Raw genomic sequence first — 19,227 nt, 5'->3', positions numbered from 1 at the left:
GGCAGGCTAGTGGCAGGTGGCAGTGGACTGAGGCACTAGAAAAAAAATTGGGATGATGTGCTAGCCAGAGGCTGGCTAGGAATCAGGGCTGGAGACTGACAGAGTAGCTGGAGTGCCAGGAGCAGGGTGGGGGTAGGGTGTCTGGCCAGGGGCAGGGAGATGGGGGCAGAGGGTGCCTGGGGCTGAAGCTGGGGGACGGCTGAGAGGGTTCAGGTAGCTGGGGGCAAGGTGCCCCTGGGAATTAGGCCTGGGATCAAGGTGGCTCGGAGGGGCAATTCAGAGAAATGAAGGGGCAGGGAGCCTCTACGGTGCGGCAAGGGGATGGGTGTGTAGGTGACGCTGGGGTGTCCAGCACTGTGGGGGATGGAGTCTCACAAGGGTCCAGTCCATGTTGACCTTGGGGTCTGAGCCACTACTCAGCCCCTCCCTCCAGACCAAGTCCCTGGAGGGGAAAAGCCTCTCTAAAGGCTGCAAGTCCCCACCTGCCTCCTGCATGTGCAGGGTCCTCAGTCCCAGTGTCGCCTTTCACTGCTGCCAGGCATGGTGCGGTGCAGCCCAACCTGCCGCCAGGGAATGTGTGGGCACCGGCCGCTTCTGCATCACAAGAGCCTGCCCTGCCTGGCCAAGCCCTGCACAGTCCAACCTTCTTCCTGCCCTGCGGGACCAAGAGAGTGACATGCCACTTTTACCATGGAGGTGGTGCTCCTTCACGTGTAGCTCTGCGGCACGCATGGGGAGGGGCGGTGAGTTTGCTTCTTCACCTCCCCGCCTTCCGGCCAGAGCTAGTGCTACAGCCGCATGGCTGTGCGTCATCTGCAAGACTGCAGCAGCACCGCGGGAGGTGTGTGTGTGTGGGGGGGGGAGCTCCAGCTGTGGACCACTTGGGAGGCAGCTGTGGACCACTAGAGGACCCTTTGAGAGCCAGTGCCCTATGGTCAAAGTTCCAGTGATGGCTTATCTCCTAGTAGTGCACCTTGGGTGGCATCTTGCTGTGGTCCCCCGGTTCCTCCAGGTAGGGTAGCTGGAAGTTTGGTGGGGTCAGAACCACCATAAGGTCTCTGTGCTTTGGTCACTAGGATTCCTTACAGGCGAGGTGCTCCTAGGCTTCTTTTTCTGCTTTTTTTGGCCAGAAAGACAGTGCTTCATCTCTGGTGACTGCCTCAGCCTGCAGGCTAGCGAGCCTTATGTCAAGTAGGGAGGCAGCTAGCTCCTGCCTCTTCACCAGTCAGCCCTCAAGCTGGGCCTTTTCTCTCCCCTCTAGGCCTGACTTTGGCTGCAGGTATTATGGAGCAGGGCTAGCCAGGCCTAAGTTAACCCCTTGCATGCTGGTGGGTGGTTCCTTTGCTTTACCCCAAATGGCTTGTTATAGCTATGATGTGGCAACTGAAGACATGTGCCAGTTGTTCCTTCTGAACCAGAGTGTAATTTTCTTCCCCCAAATTTCAAAATCCTGTCTTAATGCTATTGGCTAGCCAGACACACTTGGAACTGTTTTAACTAGATTAGCCAAAGGGAGGATTTCTTTGTTTCATATATCTGAACTGCTTGTGGACTATCAAGGTCCCATTTTGAGTCCCAGTTGTAGTAATGCACAGGCATTACAGGTAAGAGCAGCCAATCAGAAATATTCAAAAATCATGAGATTGTTGTAAATAGTAAATGTTGGGCTATTTTTCTCTGCCTCTGATTTTTCATTCTTTACAGCACACTTTACATTTTCAAGGGTTTCTCTTCAACTAGAAGAGCTCTTTAAAAAAATTGAAGAGGTTCAAGTAATAGCATAATTCCAGCACAATTCTGTGCCTCTAAGAAAAAAAACAGTAAAAACCACAAAAAAAAAAAATCAGAAAATTTGGCAACATTGTAAGGCAATATTAGATACGGGATTGTTCATAGACACGATACAAAGTGGAACTATATTTTCTAATCAAATATTCACTGAAAGGATATATAGTTTAAAGTCTTGTTAAGTGAGTTTAACAGCATTTGGGAAGCTGTAGTCTAAAATACACCTTGTCACTTTGTGAATACATGGAAGTGTATAGTATGGATCATATTCTACTCTTGATGACATTGACATAAATGCAGAGTCACTCCGTGTAGTAGAATTATGGTATGAGAACATCCTATTGATTATTGGTGTGTATATGCACACAAGGTCCAGTTAGCTTTCAAACCCTTTCCCAATCCATTTTGGGCTTTTTAATGTATTAACCCAAATCTCTGCTTTCTGAGGTGGCAACATTAAATCTGTTTTCAGATTTTGAGAGTTGGAGAAGCTTTGCTTTCTTGACCATTTTAAAGATGACAATATTTAATTAAAACACAACAAATGGTCTGGTAGCACTTTATATACTAACAAAACATGTAGATGGTATCATGAGCTTTCGTGGGCACAGCAATGTATGGTCTCAAAATTGCTACATGGGCTGTCATCAGGGCTTTTTTTTAATACTTTTTTTTTTTTTTGAGGGATGGGACAAAGTTCTTTGGCAAGTATGAGCACCTTAAATGCTAAGTCTTTCTTTTGACATGACTTATCAAAAGGTGTTCATGATACTTTGGGGGGTATGTCTGTATCCAGTCTTGAATGCCATTTGTTTTTATAAATACTAGTTGTATTTGTCACTGTAGATTAGAACTTTGATTGGGGGCAGAAGACAGATTATAGAATTGTCTGCACTTGGAAGAATTTGCCAAAAAACTCCCAAGTGGAGATTTAACTTATACTGGCTAAAGAGTTCTTTTATACAAGTTCCCCTAACAGAGTAAGCAATGATTTTTTGCTGGTATGATTGCATCTACAATAGAGCTTTTGCAGTCATAACTATATTAGTCAGAGGTGTGTCAGTGTGTGTGGTGGAGTGAAGATGACGTCCCTGACTGAGATAGCTATGTTAGCAAAATTTATGTGTAGACCAGGCTCATGGCTGAGAAGTTGAAACAGTTCCATCTATTTTGAATAGTCCTACCCAATAGAGACAACTGAGAGCTACCGGCAGAACCATTAACTGTTAGCAACATTATTCTCAGCAGCCCAGAGAGGTGGGGCTGGAGAATGGAAAATCCCAGCATCAGAAGAGAAGTGAGGAAAGATGTCAGAAATTGTTTTGAAAAGTAAAGCATAGGGAGCTGACCTCTGCTGCAGGTGAGAAAAGGGAATCTCTCTTAGGCAGAACACTGGCAGATCTTGGACCAAGCAGAGAGATGGTATCAGTCTGGTTGGAAATGGCATTCAGTTGTGTGTTGTTTTACCTAGATCTGTACTGGTACTTGTGCTTAAGAGTAAAATGCACGTTAAAGACTTTAGGGTGTTATGCCCAGGGCTCGACAAAGTATACAATCTACTTGCCCGTGGCGAGTAGATTGTAACCCAGAAGAGCCGGGTTCGGGCGGTCTGCGCATGCGCAGAACGATCTGCGCTGGACAGCATGGCTGGCGAGCGGGGCTCGCCGTGGTTTGGCGAACCCTGGTTATACCTGTATTCCTTACTTTACCTGCCTCATGGTCCTTCAACAGAGTAGCAAGAGATTAGAAATCACCTGGCTACAGTGCTTTTTTTTGCAGAAGAGGATATGCAAATCACACTCTCGTTTGCATATCTTTTTCCAATTCTTTTTGCGGAAAAGGTTTTGCTGATAAAAAGCCCATGCAAACAGGGCCATTTGTCAGAAAAAAAACCTTTTTTGCAAGATCCTGTAAACCTCATTTTTGAGGAATAAGGGATCTTGGGAAAAAGGGTTTTTTTCTGACAAATGGCCCCGTCTATACGGGGCTTTTTATTAACAAAAGGTCTCCACAAAAAGAATTGGAAGGAGATATGCAAATGAGCGTGATTTGCATATTCTCTTCCACAAAAAAACGACAGCGTAGACATTGTTAAGTGGACTCCACAGGAAAGGAAGGGTAAACATGTCTACATAACTGGGGTTTCAGGGTCTAGTTGACTGGTCAGCAGTCATTATCCAGACCCTGGGGCTGAAGGATTGAACGGTTCCACCCACAAGATTCACATTGGTTCAGAGAATAGGATTAGATCAGGCAACTGTGTTATTTATAAAACCATTTTCCTCTTGATGCATTGATAAATGTATACTATATAAGTTAACACATATAGTTGAATGTATCATTACTGCTAATGAACACCAAAAATGCACAGATATTAAGAATATATATTTGCAAATTGCAATGAAATGAAGAAAAACTGTACAGGAGTGTAGCTTCCATGCAACTGAGGAAAATCTGAATGTAAATTTGTGAAGGAAAATACTATCCCTTTAAGGAACAGGCAGGAGCCTGTAGCTGTAGTATCCTAGGGGTGAAACCAACAAGGCCTGGGCTAGATAAATAGGCAGAGGAAGCCAAGTAAGGGAGAAGAGTGTAAAAGCTTTGTGGTTGGTGGTTTCTCTCAGGCTGTAGGAGAGCAGACTCAAACACATGGTGTTGATTAAGTTGAGAGCTCTGAACCAGGACCCTAAGTGGAAGACTTTATGAATTGTTTGAATAGCCCCCATTCTGAAGCCTTATTAAAAAACGGGACTTGCTATTTGTGTGCATTGGCTGCTCCTTGACCAGTCTGGCATTGTGAATGCAGTGTTGTCAATTAGGGGCAATTAAGGTGGGGGAACACATCTGTAAATGCATCCTGAGGAAGTGCAGGGACTGCCCAGGCCTTTACAAAGCTAAAGTCTTATTTTATGGTGTTTTAAAAATCTCCTTTACAAGCTTGATTGAGGAAAGTGTATATGCTAATGCTGGTCATGGCTTTTATAAGACAAAAGGATCTGAACAGAAATGCAAAATAGTCAGCCTCCAAGATGCTAAGGCATCTTTTACTTCACACTTAGCTGCCCTGTCCTTTTGCAAGCTTAAGAGTAACTCATACATTGTATACACACACACAAAGGAAACATTCTTAGAATGCGTCTTTATATTTGTTTTATTAACCACATGGAAAAAATGCCCACCATCTTCACAGCAATTATATCATCCAGCAAATAGAAAAAAATCAGAAATCAGATTAAAGGGCATCTGCTCTGTGTCTTCTCAGACACTGTAACTATAATGCATATCCAGATTCTTTTTCTTTCTTTCTTTCTTTCTTTCTTTCTTTCTTTCTTTCTTTCTTTCTTTCTTTCTTTCTTTCTTTCTTTCTTTCTTTCTTTCTTTCTTTCTTTCTTTCTTTCTTTCTTTCTTTCTTTCTTTCTTTCTTTCATGCCATACCCATGTGCTTAAAGAAAGTTAATGTGCAAGGTATTTTTTTAAAGATAATCAGAGTTTCTATGGACTGCATAAAAATATTACTGATCATTTGACATGCAAGGATAATAAGTAAGAAAAATCCATATAAATTCTAAAACAAGCTTTTGGTTATCCAGTGACTACAACAAAACACAAACTTTAGAGAATAGGTGGTGCATGAGGCTAATGTATAGAACGAGTCACATTTAGATTACTGAATTTGAATCATACCTTATATAAAAAGGCAGATATATTTTAATCATCTAATCTATTACCTTTTAAACATTTTTGTCTGTGTTATGGAATTACCATATAGTCGAGCACTGTTGGCAGTTGCTATTCCGGACTGGCCTACTGCTTGAGGCCTGATCTAGTGCTCATCAATATCAATAGTAAACTTCCCGCTGAGCTACTTGGGAGTTTGATCAAGCCCTAGGATTTTAGAAGTATTGCTGAGTTGTTTTGACCTGACGGTCAAGGAAGCTTGTTTGGCTCTAAAAAGTGGCATTAGCTCCTCATTTTCACCAGTGTTGAAGTTACATATAATTTCATAAAATTTAGGGAAAAAAGTTGTTTCAGATTAAAAAGAAAAATATAGATGCTGTTTTATTGTATATATAAGCAAACATTCATTTGCTGAGCTATGAGGAGATGCTTGGTATTATGCACTATGTTGGGATAGGATACTGAGGACCAGAACATGCCACAGCACTGATAATATATGCATTAAGCACCAGGAAAGTTTTTAAATGTCAACTGCCCAGTGCTTTTCGTCCTCTCTCTCTGTAAAACAAATAGTCCAGATATGTAAAATATCAAAAGCAAATGAGATAATGCCATGATTTAGGAGACAAATCCTCAGCATGTTTATGTAATGCAGCTGAAGTACCTTAACTCAGCTTTTGGCGCTGTCTATAGTGCAGGCAGTCGTGTAATGCAGTTGAGATCAATTGGATTACTCCCATTCATACTAGATGGAGAATTTAGACCATTATGTGTACTAGATCCTAGAGAAAAAGCAAAAATACTGTTCATAAACTACATAAAGCAATAGTATCACTGACTGCAGTGGGAACTGTATTCAGCAGCGGGGCAGAGAGTTTAGCCCATTATAAAACAAACAAATAAACTAAGTTAAGGGGATGCGAGCTCAGCAATATTCATGTAGTGGGTCAATGTAAGAAAATTGCCATGTAAGCCATCTTCACTTCACCATTGCCCCTTAGAATTATCTAGATTTAACAATGATGCAACCACTCAGCAGCTGGGGCATTGATGTGGTTGAGGGTACTGACGTTGGCCTTTCTTTTTTACTTCATTTTAGGAGATATTTTGATAGACGAAATTGAAATAAATAGCTATTAACCAAGCTAACCTCTTTGAAGGTTTATGTGGTTAGGTTAGCACACGTATAAATCAAGCAAGTGATACATAACTGTTGTGATTAGTTCACAGAGGCTACACATAAGCATTAATGATAAAATACCAAGACATTGTTCATTTTTGTGCTGCAGCAACACAACAAGAAATTCATACCTAAATTAACATTATTTACAAAGCCCCCCAAACTACTTTTACAGGATTTCCCTTTAGTATAACAAGACTCATAAGTATTTGTCTAAGCACTGAGATCTCAAAATCTGCAGTACTTTTGGTTTGTCCTTGCTTTTCAGTCACATTTGGAAGTGTTTAGTAGAAGCAATTCTTTCTGCATCTTTTCCAACTTGATCTTGGATCACTGGATTCACATAGGGTGACGTTCCTCCTTTGATAATGTTGGTTCACCATATTCCTTCTCTAGTCCTTCCCAGAAAGTGGTTATTGATTTTTAGACATGCGTGAGACACTTTCTGTTCAGTGTGGTTGGACTTTTGATGCTACAGGCATTGATGTTTCCCAGAACATTGTTTACTAAAAAATGAGGGGGCTTTTTGTTCCACTTGATAGCTTACTACTGCCTTACTACTGCTTTTATAACTGTAGTTAAAAAACACTTTCTTGTCTTTGCAAACAATCCTTAACTCCATCTAACCCTTCCATAGGCCCACTTGACATAGACCTGACTGACATTGTCCTGCCAGAGAATAAACTTTCCCTTCTGGTCTCCAAACTGTCATTGTACGGTGCTTTACATCTTATTGCCTGATAAAATTCTTTGGATACGAAATAGTAAACAAATGGATCTAGGCAGTTGTTCAGGCAACTGAGGCCCAGGGTGAGCTTGTAAGCAGGGTAGAAGCTCTTTTCGAAAAAGAGACGGCTGATCATGTGCACAAATAGAATGAAGTTATTAGGGGCGAAGCAAGTGACGAATACCAAGAGGACAACTGCAGCCAAGTAAATAGATCTAGTCTTCTGCCTACTCCCTTGTTTGCTAGAGGTCTGAATGAGCTTCCGAATAGTGGCTATGTAGCAGACTACTGTCACTATGAATGGGATCAGGAAGAGAAGAACAAACAGCGTGAGAAGAAAAATTGCCCATGCTGCAATATTGGGCAACATATCCCATTTCAGCACGTCAAAACAAGTTATGATCCCTAATGCTTTTACTTCATAGGTCAGATCTGAGCTTGCCAGTGGGTACAGAGCTAATAGCAAAAAGGCCCACATCCCCAAGCAGGCAGCTAGAGCATATCTCTTTCTTCTCCACTGGACTAATTTCATGGGATACACCACTCCCAAGTACCTCTCGATGCTGATGCAGGTCATGGTGAGTATGGAAGTATACATGTTTGTGTAGAACATCACTGTGACTAAGCTGCAAATGCTCTTACCAAAGATCCAGTTGTTGTTTTTCCAGTGATAGCTAATCTGGAAAGGTAAACAGAATGCCAGGGTAAGGTCTGTGATGCTAAGGTTAATCATGAAGATGACTGAAGGTGTCTTGGGTTTGATGTGCCGGAAGAACACGCAAAGTGAGAATATATGCCCAGGGATGCTGATGATGGCCACCGAGAAGTACACAGCTGGGAGGGTGCTTTGAATAACTTTGTTCTGAAGCATGTCCAGTGTATCATTGTCCAGTTGGGTTGTATTTGTTACCATTATGGAAATAGAAGTTGATTCTTAAAGGCCTGCTGGATCGTATCATGAGAGTTCAGTTAACATCTAAAGGGCAAATATAGAGGAGAGAGAGATATGTTAAAGCAATAGTTAAGAATACATTTTCCAGTTAGTTAAACATAAACATGGCATTATTTATGTTCACATTTCAATTTAGTTTTGTATTGAACTATTCCATAGCATCAAAATCATCTCCTAAAACACATCAAGTGTGGAGTCAAAAGTGCCATGAACTTTAGTGGGGCTAGATTTGCCTTTTACCATTCCCACTTTATTTTCCCATATTTGTCCAGCAACTGTATGGGGTCAAAAATATAACTGCATTGCAGCTGAAGAAGAGAAAGGGACATAACTGATCAGAAGTTAGCTCTTTGATGAAACAAGATGAGCAAGGTGATATATTTTATTGGACCAACTTCTGTTGGTGAGAGACACAAAATTTTGAGTTACACAGAGCTCTTCTTCAGATCTGGAGGATACGCTGAGCACCTTTCCCAGACCTGAAGAACTTCATGTAGCTTGAAAGCTTCTCTCTCCCACTATCAGATGTTAGTTCAATAAAAGATGTCACCTCACCCATCTTGTCTCGCTAATATTCTGGGACTGATACAGATACATAAACACTGCAAATAACAATGGAAGAGGGCCTACATTGAGGGGCCCAGAATGAGGCCCAGGGAAATGCAGCTGGCAGTGGAGGGGATTGAGAGTGGGAACTGCAACGAGTCCAGTAGGACTTACTACATCCTACTGGTGACAACTGTTGATGAATGTTTTATCGATGATAAGTGATTTCTCATAGTGCCCAAAAATTTGCTAGGTTTGCCAAAACAGATGGAAATATATGACTATTGCCTTGGAGACTTTACCAGGTAAAGTTAGACAAGGAGTTATCAGAGGCTACCATGACAGGAAGGAGGGAACAGAGGCTATGTCTAGACTGCAGGCTTCTTTCAGAAGACCCTTTTTTCAGAAGAGATCTTCCAAAAAATCTTCTTCCAAAAGTGAATGTCCACACACAAAAGTGCATCGAAAAAGCGATTTACCTTTTTGAAAGACAGCATCCATTCACTGTGGATGCTATCTCACATTTAAGCTGTGATTACTATGGATGGAGAGGCCGCCAGGGCACCTGTGCTTTTTCCTCTTTCTTCTTTAGAAGGAACTCCCTTTTCCCTGTCCACACAAACCTTTTTCCAAATGAGCTCTTTTGGAAAAAGGCTTCTTCCTCATAGAAGGAATGTTGGAAAAATCCCTCTGTTCTTTCATTTTACTTTTAGAAGAACACGATTGCAGTGTGGACGTAACTCAGGTTTTGTTCGGAAAACCGCAGTTTTTCTGACAAAACTCTATAGTGTAGACATACCCTGAGAGTACGAGCCCTGTATAGCCTTAAATTACACAGAGGTAAAAAAATTAGCAGCCTAGAAATACTTTTAGCATACAATAATTCAAATGTACTAAAAATGGATACAGACAGATACGATTTGTCCTTCAGAGGTTTCTAGCTACAGTGGTTTAGCATGAAGGTAGGCAATTTGAGACACCGAAAATGGCATATGAAGTTAAGAGACAGTATCTACAAGAACACGGACAGGAGTTCCACTGTTCAAGTCACATGAAAACAAATTAACATGTGCCACAAAATAAACTGCCTCCATGATCACAGTTGCACATGGGAGCAAATTCGTCACAGCTGTATTACCGTTTGTGTCAGGAGCATTATATTAAGTGTAAAATGGGCCCTTTGTTTTAAAGAAGGATTTGCCAGATCACTTCCTGGCTAAAAGATGTAGAAGAAGTGAACCATGTGCAAAAGCCTCTCTCTGCACTCACTCTGGCTAGGGCTTTACAGAAAAACATGTATTGTAGGCTCTGATCCAGGAAATCGTTATACGGATGTGTAACTTAAAGCATGTGAGAGTAAGTTAATGGCATTGTGCTTGTTTCTTCCTGGGTTAGGGGCATAGTGATGCAAGACATAAGTAAGTGCTGGAAGAATAGGTAACAAAAATGACTGAAATCAGAAAAAAATGTGCAGAAGTTTGATCAGCTTTCTTATAGACTTTAAAGTTGGAAGGTTACATTATGGCCTTCTTCTCTGATCTCTGCATAACATATGCAACATTCATATCCCACCTTTCCAAAATGGAATTGAGGCACAGAGAAGCTAAATGACTTGCCCAAGATCACAGCAGAAATATCTAATAAAGCAGAGAAATTGAATCTGTGGCCATTACCCTTACTGGCAAACTGCCCTACCTCTTTGATTGCTCTTCATACAGAGATAATTTAAAGTCAGTTACCTAAAGTGGGTTGATCTCTTTTAGTTGTCCCCATATTGCATCTGTTTTTGTGTGTTTACTGTCTATATTTTCATGCTTTTCTGTACAATTTTCAGGACTTCCGACCAACCACTGTCTTTTCTGCCGTTTAACTTGAAAATTCAGTAAAAGAAGTTGAAAAGTAATTGTAGCAAGTTTTGTATTTAAAACCATATTAAGACTGAGTAAATTTGGGTTTATTCATTACACATTTTGCTTTCTACTCAAGGCTTTTCCTTCAGTTATATTCTTGCAGCACAATTGAAATTAGTGGAATGGTCAGGGTAGAATGGGAAGAATGTATCCCGGGACTATTTGAATTTTTGAATTTTACACATAGATATTCATGTTAAAATGTCATTGTTGTACTTGTACCTTGGTGACAGGTGCATTAAAAGGATCACTAATTAGACAGATCAACTGACAAAGGGGTTTTCAGATGTGCAAGAGAAACGGGATCAGAAGTGCCATTGCCACTCATCTCAATTTCTGGGTTGTCTCACATATCAAAAGACAAATGTTTTAACTGCTAAGCTTCTTCTTGTCTTAATATAGACTCTTCCAGAGGGTTATATGGTAAGAAGGGATGAATCCTCATCAGCACCCTGAAGTTGTAGCAGAGAAGGGATTTCTTTCTGACCATATTGTCTCTGGCCAGCCACATCGCAATACCATATCTCCTTGTAGCTTAAGTAAAATCAGATTTTTTTTCTGACTTGCGATGTCAAGTAAAAACAACCACCTGCAAGTTAGCTTTGGTGACAGGAGCTGGAACTTTCCCCCTCCAATTAGCAGCCAAATGTAAATCAGCCAATAAATGCAGCCCAAACAGCTGTTAAAAGAAGAAGGTGGGAGAGAAGGCTAAGACCAAAAGAAATAGGTCTACTTTACTCATATCAAAATGATAAATAAAATAGATGGATTTATTCTCGCATTTATTCTTTTCCTATTAATACAATCACAAAGTGCATGTGTGAAAATTATGGTATTGGATTAATCTACACAGTTATTGAGATCAGGTATGGATTCACACTGACAAGTTCTGGCACCATCTCTACTTCACTCCCAAGGAATCCACAATTCCTCTGTAGTGAGACCTAGCAACTTATTGCTAGGTAACCTTTCAGGTCTATCTCACTTCATATGTCTCTCAGGTGGAGATCATATCAGAGCACTGGAGTATTAGAGAAACCCTGTTTTTCTTGTAACAAGATAGCACAAGATATTCTTTACTTTTCCTGTAATACTTCTGACTGATCATCAAAGGAAAGTGAAAGCTTAAGATCAGATAGTAGAATGCTTTGAATTTACTCTTATTCTAAAAGACATTTATGACAGCCTGATAAAATAAATACATTAAACTAAATAGAAAAGGCTTAACATTTAAGAAGCACAGAAGACTTGTTATTAGTTGCTTATGTACTGAGGACATTGTTCCATCTCTAGAAGGCAGGGTAGTTGGTTAAACAAGCAAACAAGGACAAAACATAATGAAAACCACGCAGATGGTAAATATTCAGCTGATGATTTAATTCTACATGGACGCTCTGGATCATTAGATTTGTGTCAGGGAATTTGGTGAACATTGAGGCACCAATGTATTACAATTGAATGAATTTCCTTTTCTGATTGCATGGAGGAGGATTGAGAAATTGCAAGGAGAAGTACCGTGTTGTAAGGAGAGTTAGAAAAACTCAACAAATAGTTAGGTAGAGCAAGGGTTTTCCAAAGGAGAAAAAGAAAAGAACCTCCTTATCATATCTTGGTTTCTGTTCCTAAAATATATTAGCGCCTGCTTTTAGATCCTGCTTCAGAAAATCACTTAGGGTGTGTCTACACAGCAAAGCTATTTCGAAATAACAGCCATATTCTGAAATAACAATGCAAGTGTCTACACAGCAATTCCATTATTTTGAAATAATTTTGAAATAACAGACAGCTTATTCTGACTTCTGTAAGCCTCATTCTATGGAGAATAATGCCTATTCTGAAATAGCTATTTCAAAATAAGGCATGTGTAGACACTCCACTTCTGCTTTTTCAAAATAGCCCCTCACCAGGGCCATTCTAAGTTATTCCTCCTGGGGCTTTCAATCAAGATAGCATGTCTACATTAGGGAAACCTGCCTCGGACTAATTTTGAGGCTTCTCTGCAGTGTAGACGTGCTATTTCGAAATAAACTATTTTGGAATAACTATTGCAGAATAGCTTATTCTGAAATAACTGCAGTGTAGACGTAGCCTTACAGACATACTTAAGTCCCATTGAACTAAAGCATATGCTTATATACTTTGTTGAATAAGGACAACTTAAACATATGCTTAAAATTAAACATGTGCCTTGTGGGAAAAAGGACTAAATTAATAAGTGGCAGGTGCTCCCTAGTTTAATAACCTCATTCTGCTAAATATAAATGTTGGGGTGCAGACAGAGATATTCATTTCAAATAAATTTAAAGGCAGAGATACTTAGTGGCCCAGGTTTTGGTTATTGTTTTTTCACGGGAGGGGAAAGAGTTTTTCTCATTGAGATAGCTTGATGTAAAATGCTAGGGGAGACAAGGCAATATATCTTTTACCTTGATTATTTTCACCACTATACTGAGCGATGCCCTGGAATGAGGGGCATAGGGTTGATATAGTCTAGATATAGAAATAAAAATGACCCGTGCTTTGGTTAGACTAGCATTTGACACTATTGCTATCTCAGTGTGGATAAATATTGAGAGAGAGATTGGGCCAAAAAGAGAGCAAGAATGGTGCTGTGGCCTGGTGTATCAGCCATCCATGTGGGAGACCCAGGATCCAATGCCACACCTCCAATGACCTTTTCATTATTTATCCACATTGGAACAGCTTCAGCAGGGGGATAATACATTGTATTAAAGGTAATACATGATGTAAGTTTTTAGTATTCCATTTTCAGAAGTGCATATCTGAATCCACAGGCATGTACACAGAAGGCAGTAAAGGTTTCAGTATAAAGCATCATGTGTCTCACTCCACACACAACCCCTGCAACAGGAGGAAAAGGTAGTGCCCACCTAATAACTTTTAGCCCAGTGGTCAGAGCATTCATCTGGGATATGTGACACTCAGTTTCAGTTCTCCCTATGGCTCATGGGTAGATAGAAGTTGAATAGGGTCTTAGGAGAGGGCCCTAACCTCTGAGCTCAGATGTGAGCTTCCCTGCATCCCTCTTGCTGAAGCTGTTCCAATGTGGATAAATAATGAAAGGAGGGCCACTGGAGGAGTGGCATGGGATCTTGGGTCTCACGCATGGAAATCTGAACAAGGCTATGACATCATTCTCTCTTTCTGGCCCAATCACTCTTTAAATATTTATCCACTTCCAGGCCCGTATGCAGGAACTTCTGAGGGGGGGAAGAAAGGGGGCTCTTTTTTGTAAATGTGGACCGTAATTTTTTAAAATATAAAGGTGTTCAAAACAGTCAAGAAATGAGTGTGGATAATAGAGGCTAGTGAAAAATGTGAGTGGAAACTGCGACTAGTGAAATGTTTTGTTAGAATATAATACAAATGTATACAGTAATAAAGGTTTTATAGAAATTGCTTTCTGGGATCATGGCAGGAAGCACAGCTCTCATGGCTCCCTGTTCCCTCGGCTGCCTCTTCCTGCTGCCGCTCTATCTGTTTGGTGAGGCCAGTGCCAAGTGAGTGCGGGCAGGGCTTCCCGCCAACGGGGCTGGGCCCAGGGTTCTCCGTGTAGGAGGGGTGGCATTCCCCCAGCCCTGCCGTGCTGCCACCAGCCCCACCCGCCCATCCCCCTGCAACACAGTGCTCACCCATCTGCCTAACACAGTGGTGCTCAAACTTTTTGGCCCATGGTCCACCTGGCTCAAAGAAAACCTTTCCGTGGACCATCAGTTGCTAATGGAAACTTGCCATTAAATACACAATTACACTTGAATCATTTTGCTAGTGCTGCAGCTAGGGAGAAGAGTTTAATTTAACCAGTAAAAAAGGAAATATAAATTTAAATTATTAAACAGATTAAATGCTTTAACTTATTCATGTTAGTATATCAGAATTCATTTAAAATAAAGTAAAATATTGATTTATGTCCAACTCAAAAAATTTCCATGTTTTCTTTATTTATGTCAGGGGTGGGGAGCCTTTTTGGGGGGCCACTGACCCACAGAAAAATCAGTTGGGGACCACACAAGTGAGAAACAAAACCAAAAAATTCTCAAAAAAACCCATCCTTCACTGATGTGGCCCCCAATTGAGACACTTCACTCCTCTGGTGCCCCAGCCCTACCAGGTGAGGGGAAGGGATGGGAAGGCGAGGTACAGGAGGGTGTGAGTATGTGAGGTCTGGATCGGAGGTAGGGTGCAGAAGCGCTCTGGGAGTATGGTGTCTGGCCAGGGCTAGGGGGCAAGAGCAAGGGAAAGTGCAATGTGTGGCCAGGAAGAAGGGTGCAGGAGCAAGGGTGGGTGCAGGAGTGGGCTGAGGGTAAGGTGTCTGGCCAGGGGGAGGGTGCAGGAGCAGAGTGGGGGTAGGGTGTCTGGCCCCAGGGGGAAGGGCAGGTCAGGGGTGTGGTGTCTCAGCAGAGGGGAGTGGTGGTATGTGAGGGGGCTGAAGATGTGGGGGCCTGGGCATGAGGGCTGGAGGCACTTACTTGCCTTCACACCCCACACCTGTCCCAGGCACTGCCTTCCATTGCTCCCATTGGCCAGATTCCGGCGAATGGGAGCAGCAGGGAAAGCCTCCAGGCAGTGCTCCTACATGCTGCTGTTCCCCCAGCCAGGGGAGTGGAAGGGGGGGCACTTCTTCCCCGAGCTGGATCACACAGCGAGGCTTGAGGCTCTCTCTCGCCCCCCACTCCAGCGGGAAGCCAATGCTAGCACTCCAACCTCACAGCCTCATGGGGTAGGGGGGAGAAGAAGGCTGAGCTTGAGCCGTGGATCACTAGGAATGTGGCCATGGAGCTCCCTCACGCTGATTTGGGGGACCATAGGGGATTTGATTGCACCCTTCACATCCTCCCTGCATACTTCCTGACTTCCATCATGGAACAGTCTCCCACAGCCCAAGAACCACCTTTTGCTGCTACCAGATTTTGCACGGGATCCAATCCAGAAAGTGGCTTCTGAACACAACTACCAGATCAGGCCTTGCATGTGAGTTATTTTTGGGGAACACAGGCTTTCATTTACCTATGCACCTCTGTGGATTGGGGCCTTAGTGATTATTCTGTGAAGGAGGGACCCTCAACTATCACTGCTGGTTGGTTTATTTCAGTTTATCTGAAAGCTATAATTTAACCTAAACTGAAAATAGCCATCCAAGCCAAAATAAGAATATCTGCACAGTTGTTTGCACCTGTTTAACAAACTGGTTTCGGGTCACATCTTAGGTGCAAAAGTACAACTTTCTCATGTGGACAAGTCCTGAATTAAATTGGTGCAACTTTAAATACAGACAAGTATAGTCATTATTGCATTAATATAATCAAAATTTGTGTAGTCATCTACATCGGTGCAAATGGCAGCATTTTATATCTACTTAACATTTTACACCTATTTTACATTTACTTTACATTTTACATTTTGGTGTAAATACTAAAATCTAACTTTTATATTGTATTTTTCATCTTTAGATCTCCAACTGCTTTCCAAACGGTTATCATTATCCCTGTTACAGACGTGGAAATGAAGCAACTAGAGTGAAAGTAGCTTGCCCAAAGTCAGCCCACAGGCAAGCATCTCGGAAATCCCTGCTTAGTACCCCCAAATGATTACACAGAGTGTATGGCAGTGAAGAACCAGACTCCAGGGGTTATATGTGCCCTGTACAGGGAGTAAGGGAAATGTAGAACTATGCTGCTCCAGAGGGAGATTTAGAATGATACTGAATTAACTACCCCAAATAGATGTCATACGAACTAATCAGTCAATGACTATACAGTAGTTTGACAATGCACTGCTGTATCAGTGCTAAGTTTAATAACTGGTTTCCGTTCGTATTAAATCTTTTGAGAAGTGTTTATAACAAGATCAACAGACTATGTCTTCCGGTCTCTGATCGCTTCCTAGCACTAGTTATTGCATCATATGATTGTGGTGAAACGAAGAGGAAGATGTACAGTTGCTCATTTCCCTTATAACCTGACCTACGTTGGGCAGAAAATAAGTGACAGTTTGTTCCTTGGGGCTGCCTATAGTATAGGCTCTATCTAGACTATAGGGTTTTTTTGAAAAAAGTGGCCTTTTTAAAAAAAAAAACTTCACCTGCATCTAGACTGCCGCTGCTTTATTTCGAAATTAAATCGAAAGAATGCGGCAGTTTTTTCGACAGCGGTAAACCTCATTTTATGAGGAAGAAAGTCTTTTTTTGAAAGAGTTCTTTTGAAAAAAGGCGTTCTTGACCGCAAACAGGGCTTTTTCGAAAGAGAGTGTCCACGTCACTTGGGTGCTCTCTTTCAAAAAAGCGGATCGCTTTTTCAAAAACAGTTGTGGCCATCTAGATGATCTCTTTCAAAAGAAGTTTTTTTGAAAGATTCTTTTGAAAAAGCTTGTTTTGAAAGAAGCATGTAGTCTAGATGTACCCAGAAAGAGATACTTTCATGAATACCTCAAAATTCAGAAAAAATCCTCTTCACAATCCTATACTTGGGATTATAATTAGTATTCTACTAGGTACTTTTCCCAGTTTACATGTATACATTATTTTTTTTCTCTCACTGTTCTCTGAAACTCTGGCCAAGCACTTACTCACCTATCCAGCCAATTGAAGGATGAGGCCAGACCTGTATACACATTTTAAAAGTTTATCTTCACAAGTAGAAAATTCACATATCAAAGACTTTTGCTGCCTCTTTCCTGTGTATTAAGGATATGGTGGTATGTTGCTCTTGCTGTTCCATTTAAGACATGGTGGAGTCTGTCAGCTTATTTAGCACTGAAGGCACCACTGATATTTTTTGTGGCTAGGTATCATGATAATTCATTATGAAATGCCACCATGGGTAGCACTCAAACTCCTGTGAGCCTCAAATGTTTGGCAGAATGTTTATACAGAGTGGCATAGTGCATAATTAGATTCCCACCCCAGATGCTGGTCCCAGTTACTAAACAACTTCCTACTATCTCACCTATCAAAGAGATCTTTCTTAGCTCTGGTGATAAGAGACCTGGGAGTGGAAGGTCCTGTGTATGAGACCTTTCAGTGGACGCACGTTGTTTTACTATTATTTTTATTACAGTGAAATCTATACCTTAGACTCTTCAGGGCCAGGACAATCTTTTCATCGTGTGTTCATACAGAACCCAACTGTGGGGCTATGGGGTTAGGGCCTTTATGTGGAACAAGGTTAACAATAACAAAGAGACTACCTTTATTAGGGAATTGATGATCTTAAGAGTTCTCTCCAATGTATCCCGCTGCCCGAGTACCAATTCTATTCTATAGTTAATAAAGGGTTCTTTCAGGCAACTAGCCAATAGTTTTCATTTCCCTGAGGAGATTTTAAGACAGGTTTCAGTTCATTAATAAAGATAAAAGCTTTAAAGCTTTGTTTCCAACTAAAATGATCATGGGCAGACCCATGTTTCATGCTGACCACCTGTATTTAACCCTGGATCCCAGTGAAGGTTTATATTTACATATTCAGTGATAGACTTGCTATAATTGTAGGACTGAAGTCACTGTGTAGAACTGTACTTGATTTATTACTACGGATACATCCTTCTTAAAGGTTGTCATATGCCAAAAAAAACAACGCCCATGTTTTGTTTTGTGTGTGACACTTTTCTGTACCACAGTCACATGGTTTTGCTCCTTGTTTTTATCTGTTGTAATCTGACTGAGAAGCAGGGTTTTCTGTAATCAGTGTTGTTGGAGCTGTTTTGGTGTCAGGATATTAGAGAGACAAGATGGGTGAGAGACAAACTTTTGAGGTTACATAGGGGACACTCTGCATTAGTTTCCCACACTTGAAGAACTCTTCATAAGCTTGAAACCTTGTCCCTCTTGCCAAAATAATTTGCTCTAGTAAAAGATATACCTCACCCAGCTTGTCTCCTTAAGGTTTTATATGGCACTATAGCAATTAGGCTCTGATCCTCTAACGCTGATCACATGCTAAACTTTCATCATGTAAATAATCCCAGTGACTTTAATGGGGCAGATCCTCAACTGGTGTAAACAGTCATAACATCATCAAAGCTAGATATCTATGACAGTTTACACCCTCTGAGGATCTACCTCTCTGGATTACTCATGTGCAAAAGATAAATACACACATAACTTTTGTCAGGATTGGGTCCTTCATTTCCCTTCTTTGTGTAATCTGGACTGTTTCACAGGTTGCTTCAGACAGTGCAAGAATCATATATGGGTCATGAGAACAGAACAGTTGCCTTTATCCTAGAATTTATTCTAACATCAAAACAAGAAACTATTAAACATCATGGAGAAAGAGCTTTCAGTTGTTTACCACAATCTCTGTATAAAATCAAAGAGCAACATCTATCTGAATTTTGAGTATAAGCCTGGTCCAGCTTTGCTTGAAGCCCAAAATTGTTTTGCCACTGCTTGCAAAGGGGGAAGCATTGAACCCCTATTTGAATATAA

The 19,227-nt window shown here is 41.2% G+C and overlaps 1 protein-coding gene across 2 annotated transcripts in view; it reads right to left on the bottom strand.

Annotated features, from left to right (window-relative positions):
* Positions 1-3,775: 3,775 nt before the first annotated feature.
* The window catches only part of LOC102456588 (P2Y receptor family member 8), a 51,752-nt gene continuing 36,300 nt past the window's right edge, over positions 3,776-19,227 (bottom strand). For both annotated transcript variants that reach the window (XM_014579900.3, XM_006135850.4), the window contains one exon: positions 3,776-8,349. In XM_014579900.3, coding sequence (XP_014435386.1) covers positions 7,225-8,286 — 1,062 coding nt within the window. In that variant the 5' untranslated portion in view covers positions 8,287-8,349 and the 3' untranslated portion in view covers positions 3,776-7,224. The remainder of the gene's footprint in view (positions 8,350-19,227) is intronic.

This window comes from Pelodiscus sinensis, chromosome 1 (assembly GCF_049634645.1).
Source record: "Pelodiscus sinensis isolate JC-2024 chromosome 1, ASM4963464v1, whole genome shotgun sequence".
Taxonomy (NCBI): Eukaryota; Metazoa; Chordata; order Testudines; family Trionychidae; genus Pelodiscus; species Pelodiscus sinensis.
Note: the sequence above shows the minus strand (reverse complement) of the source record. Positions and strands in the feature narration are given on the sequence as shown.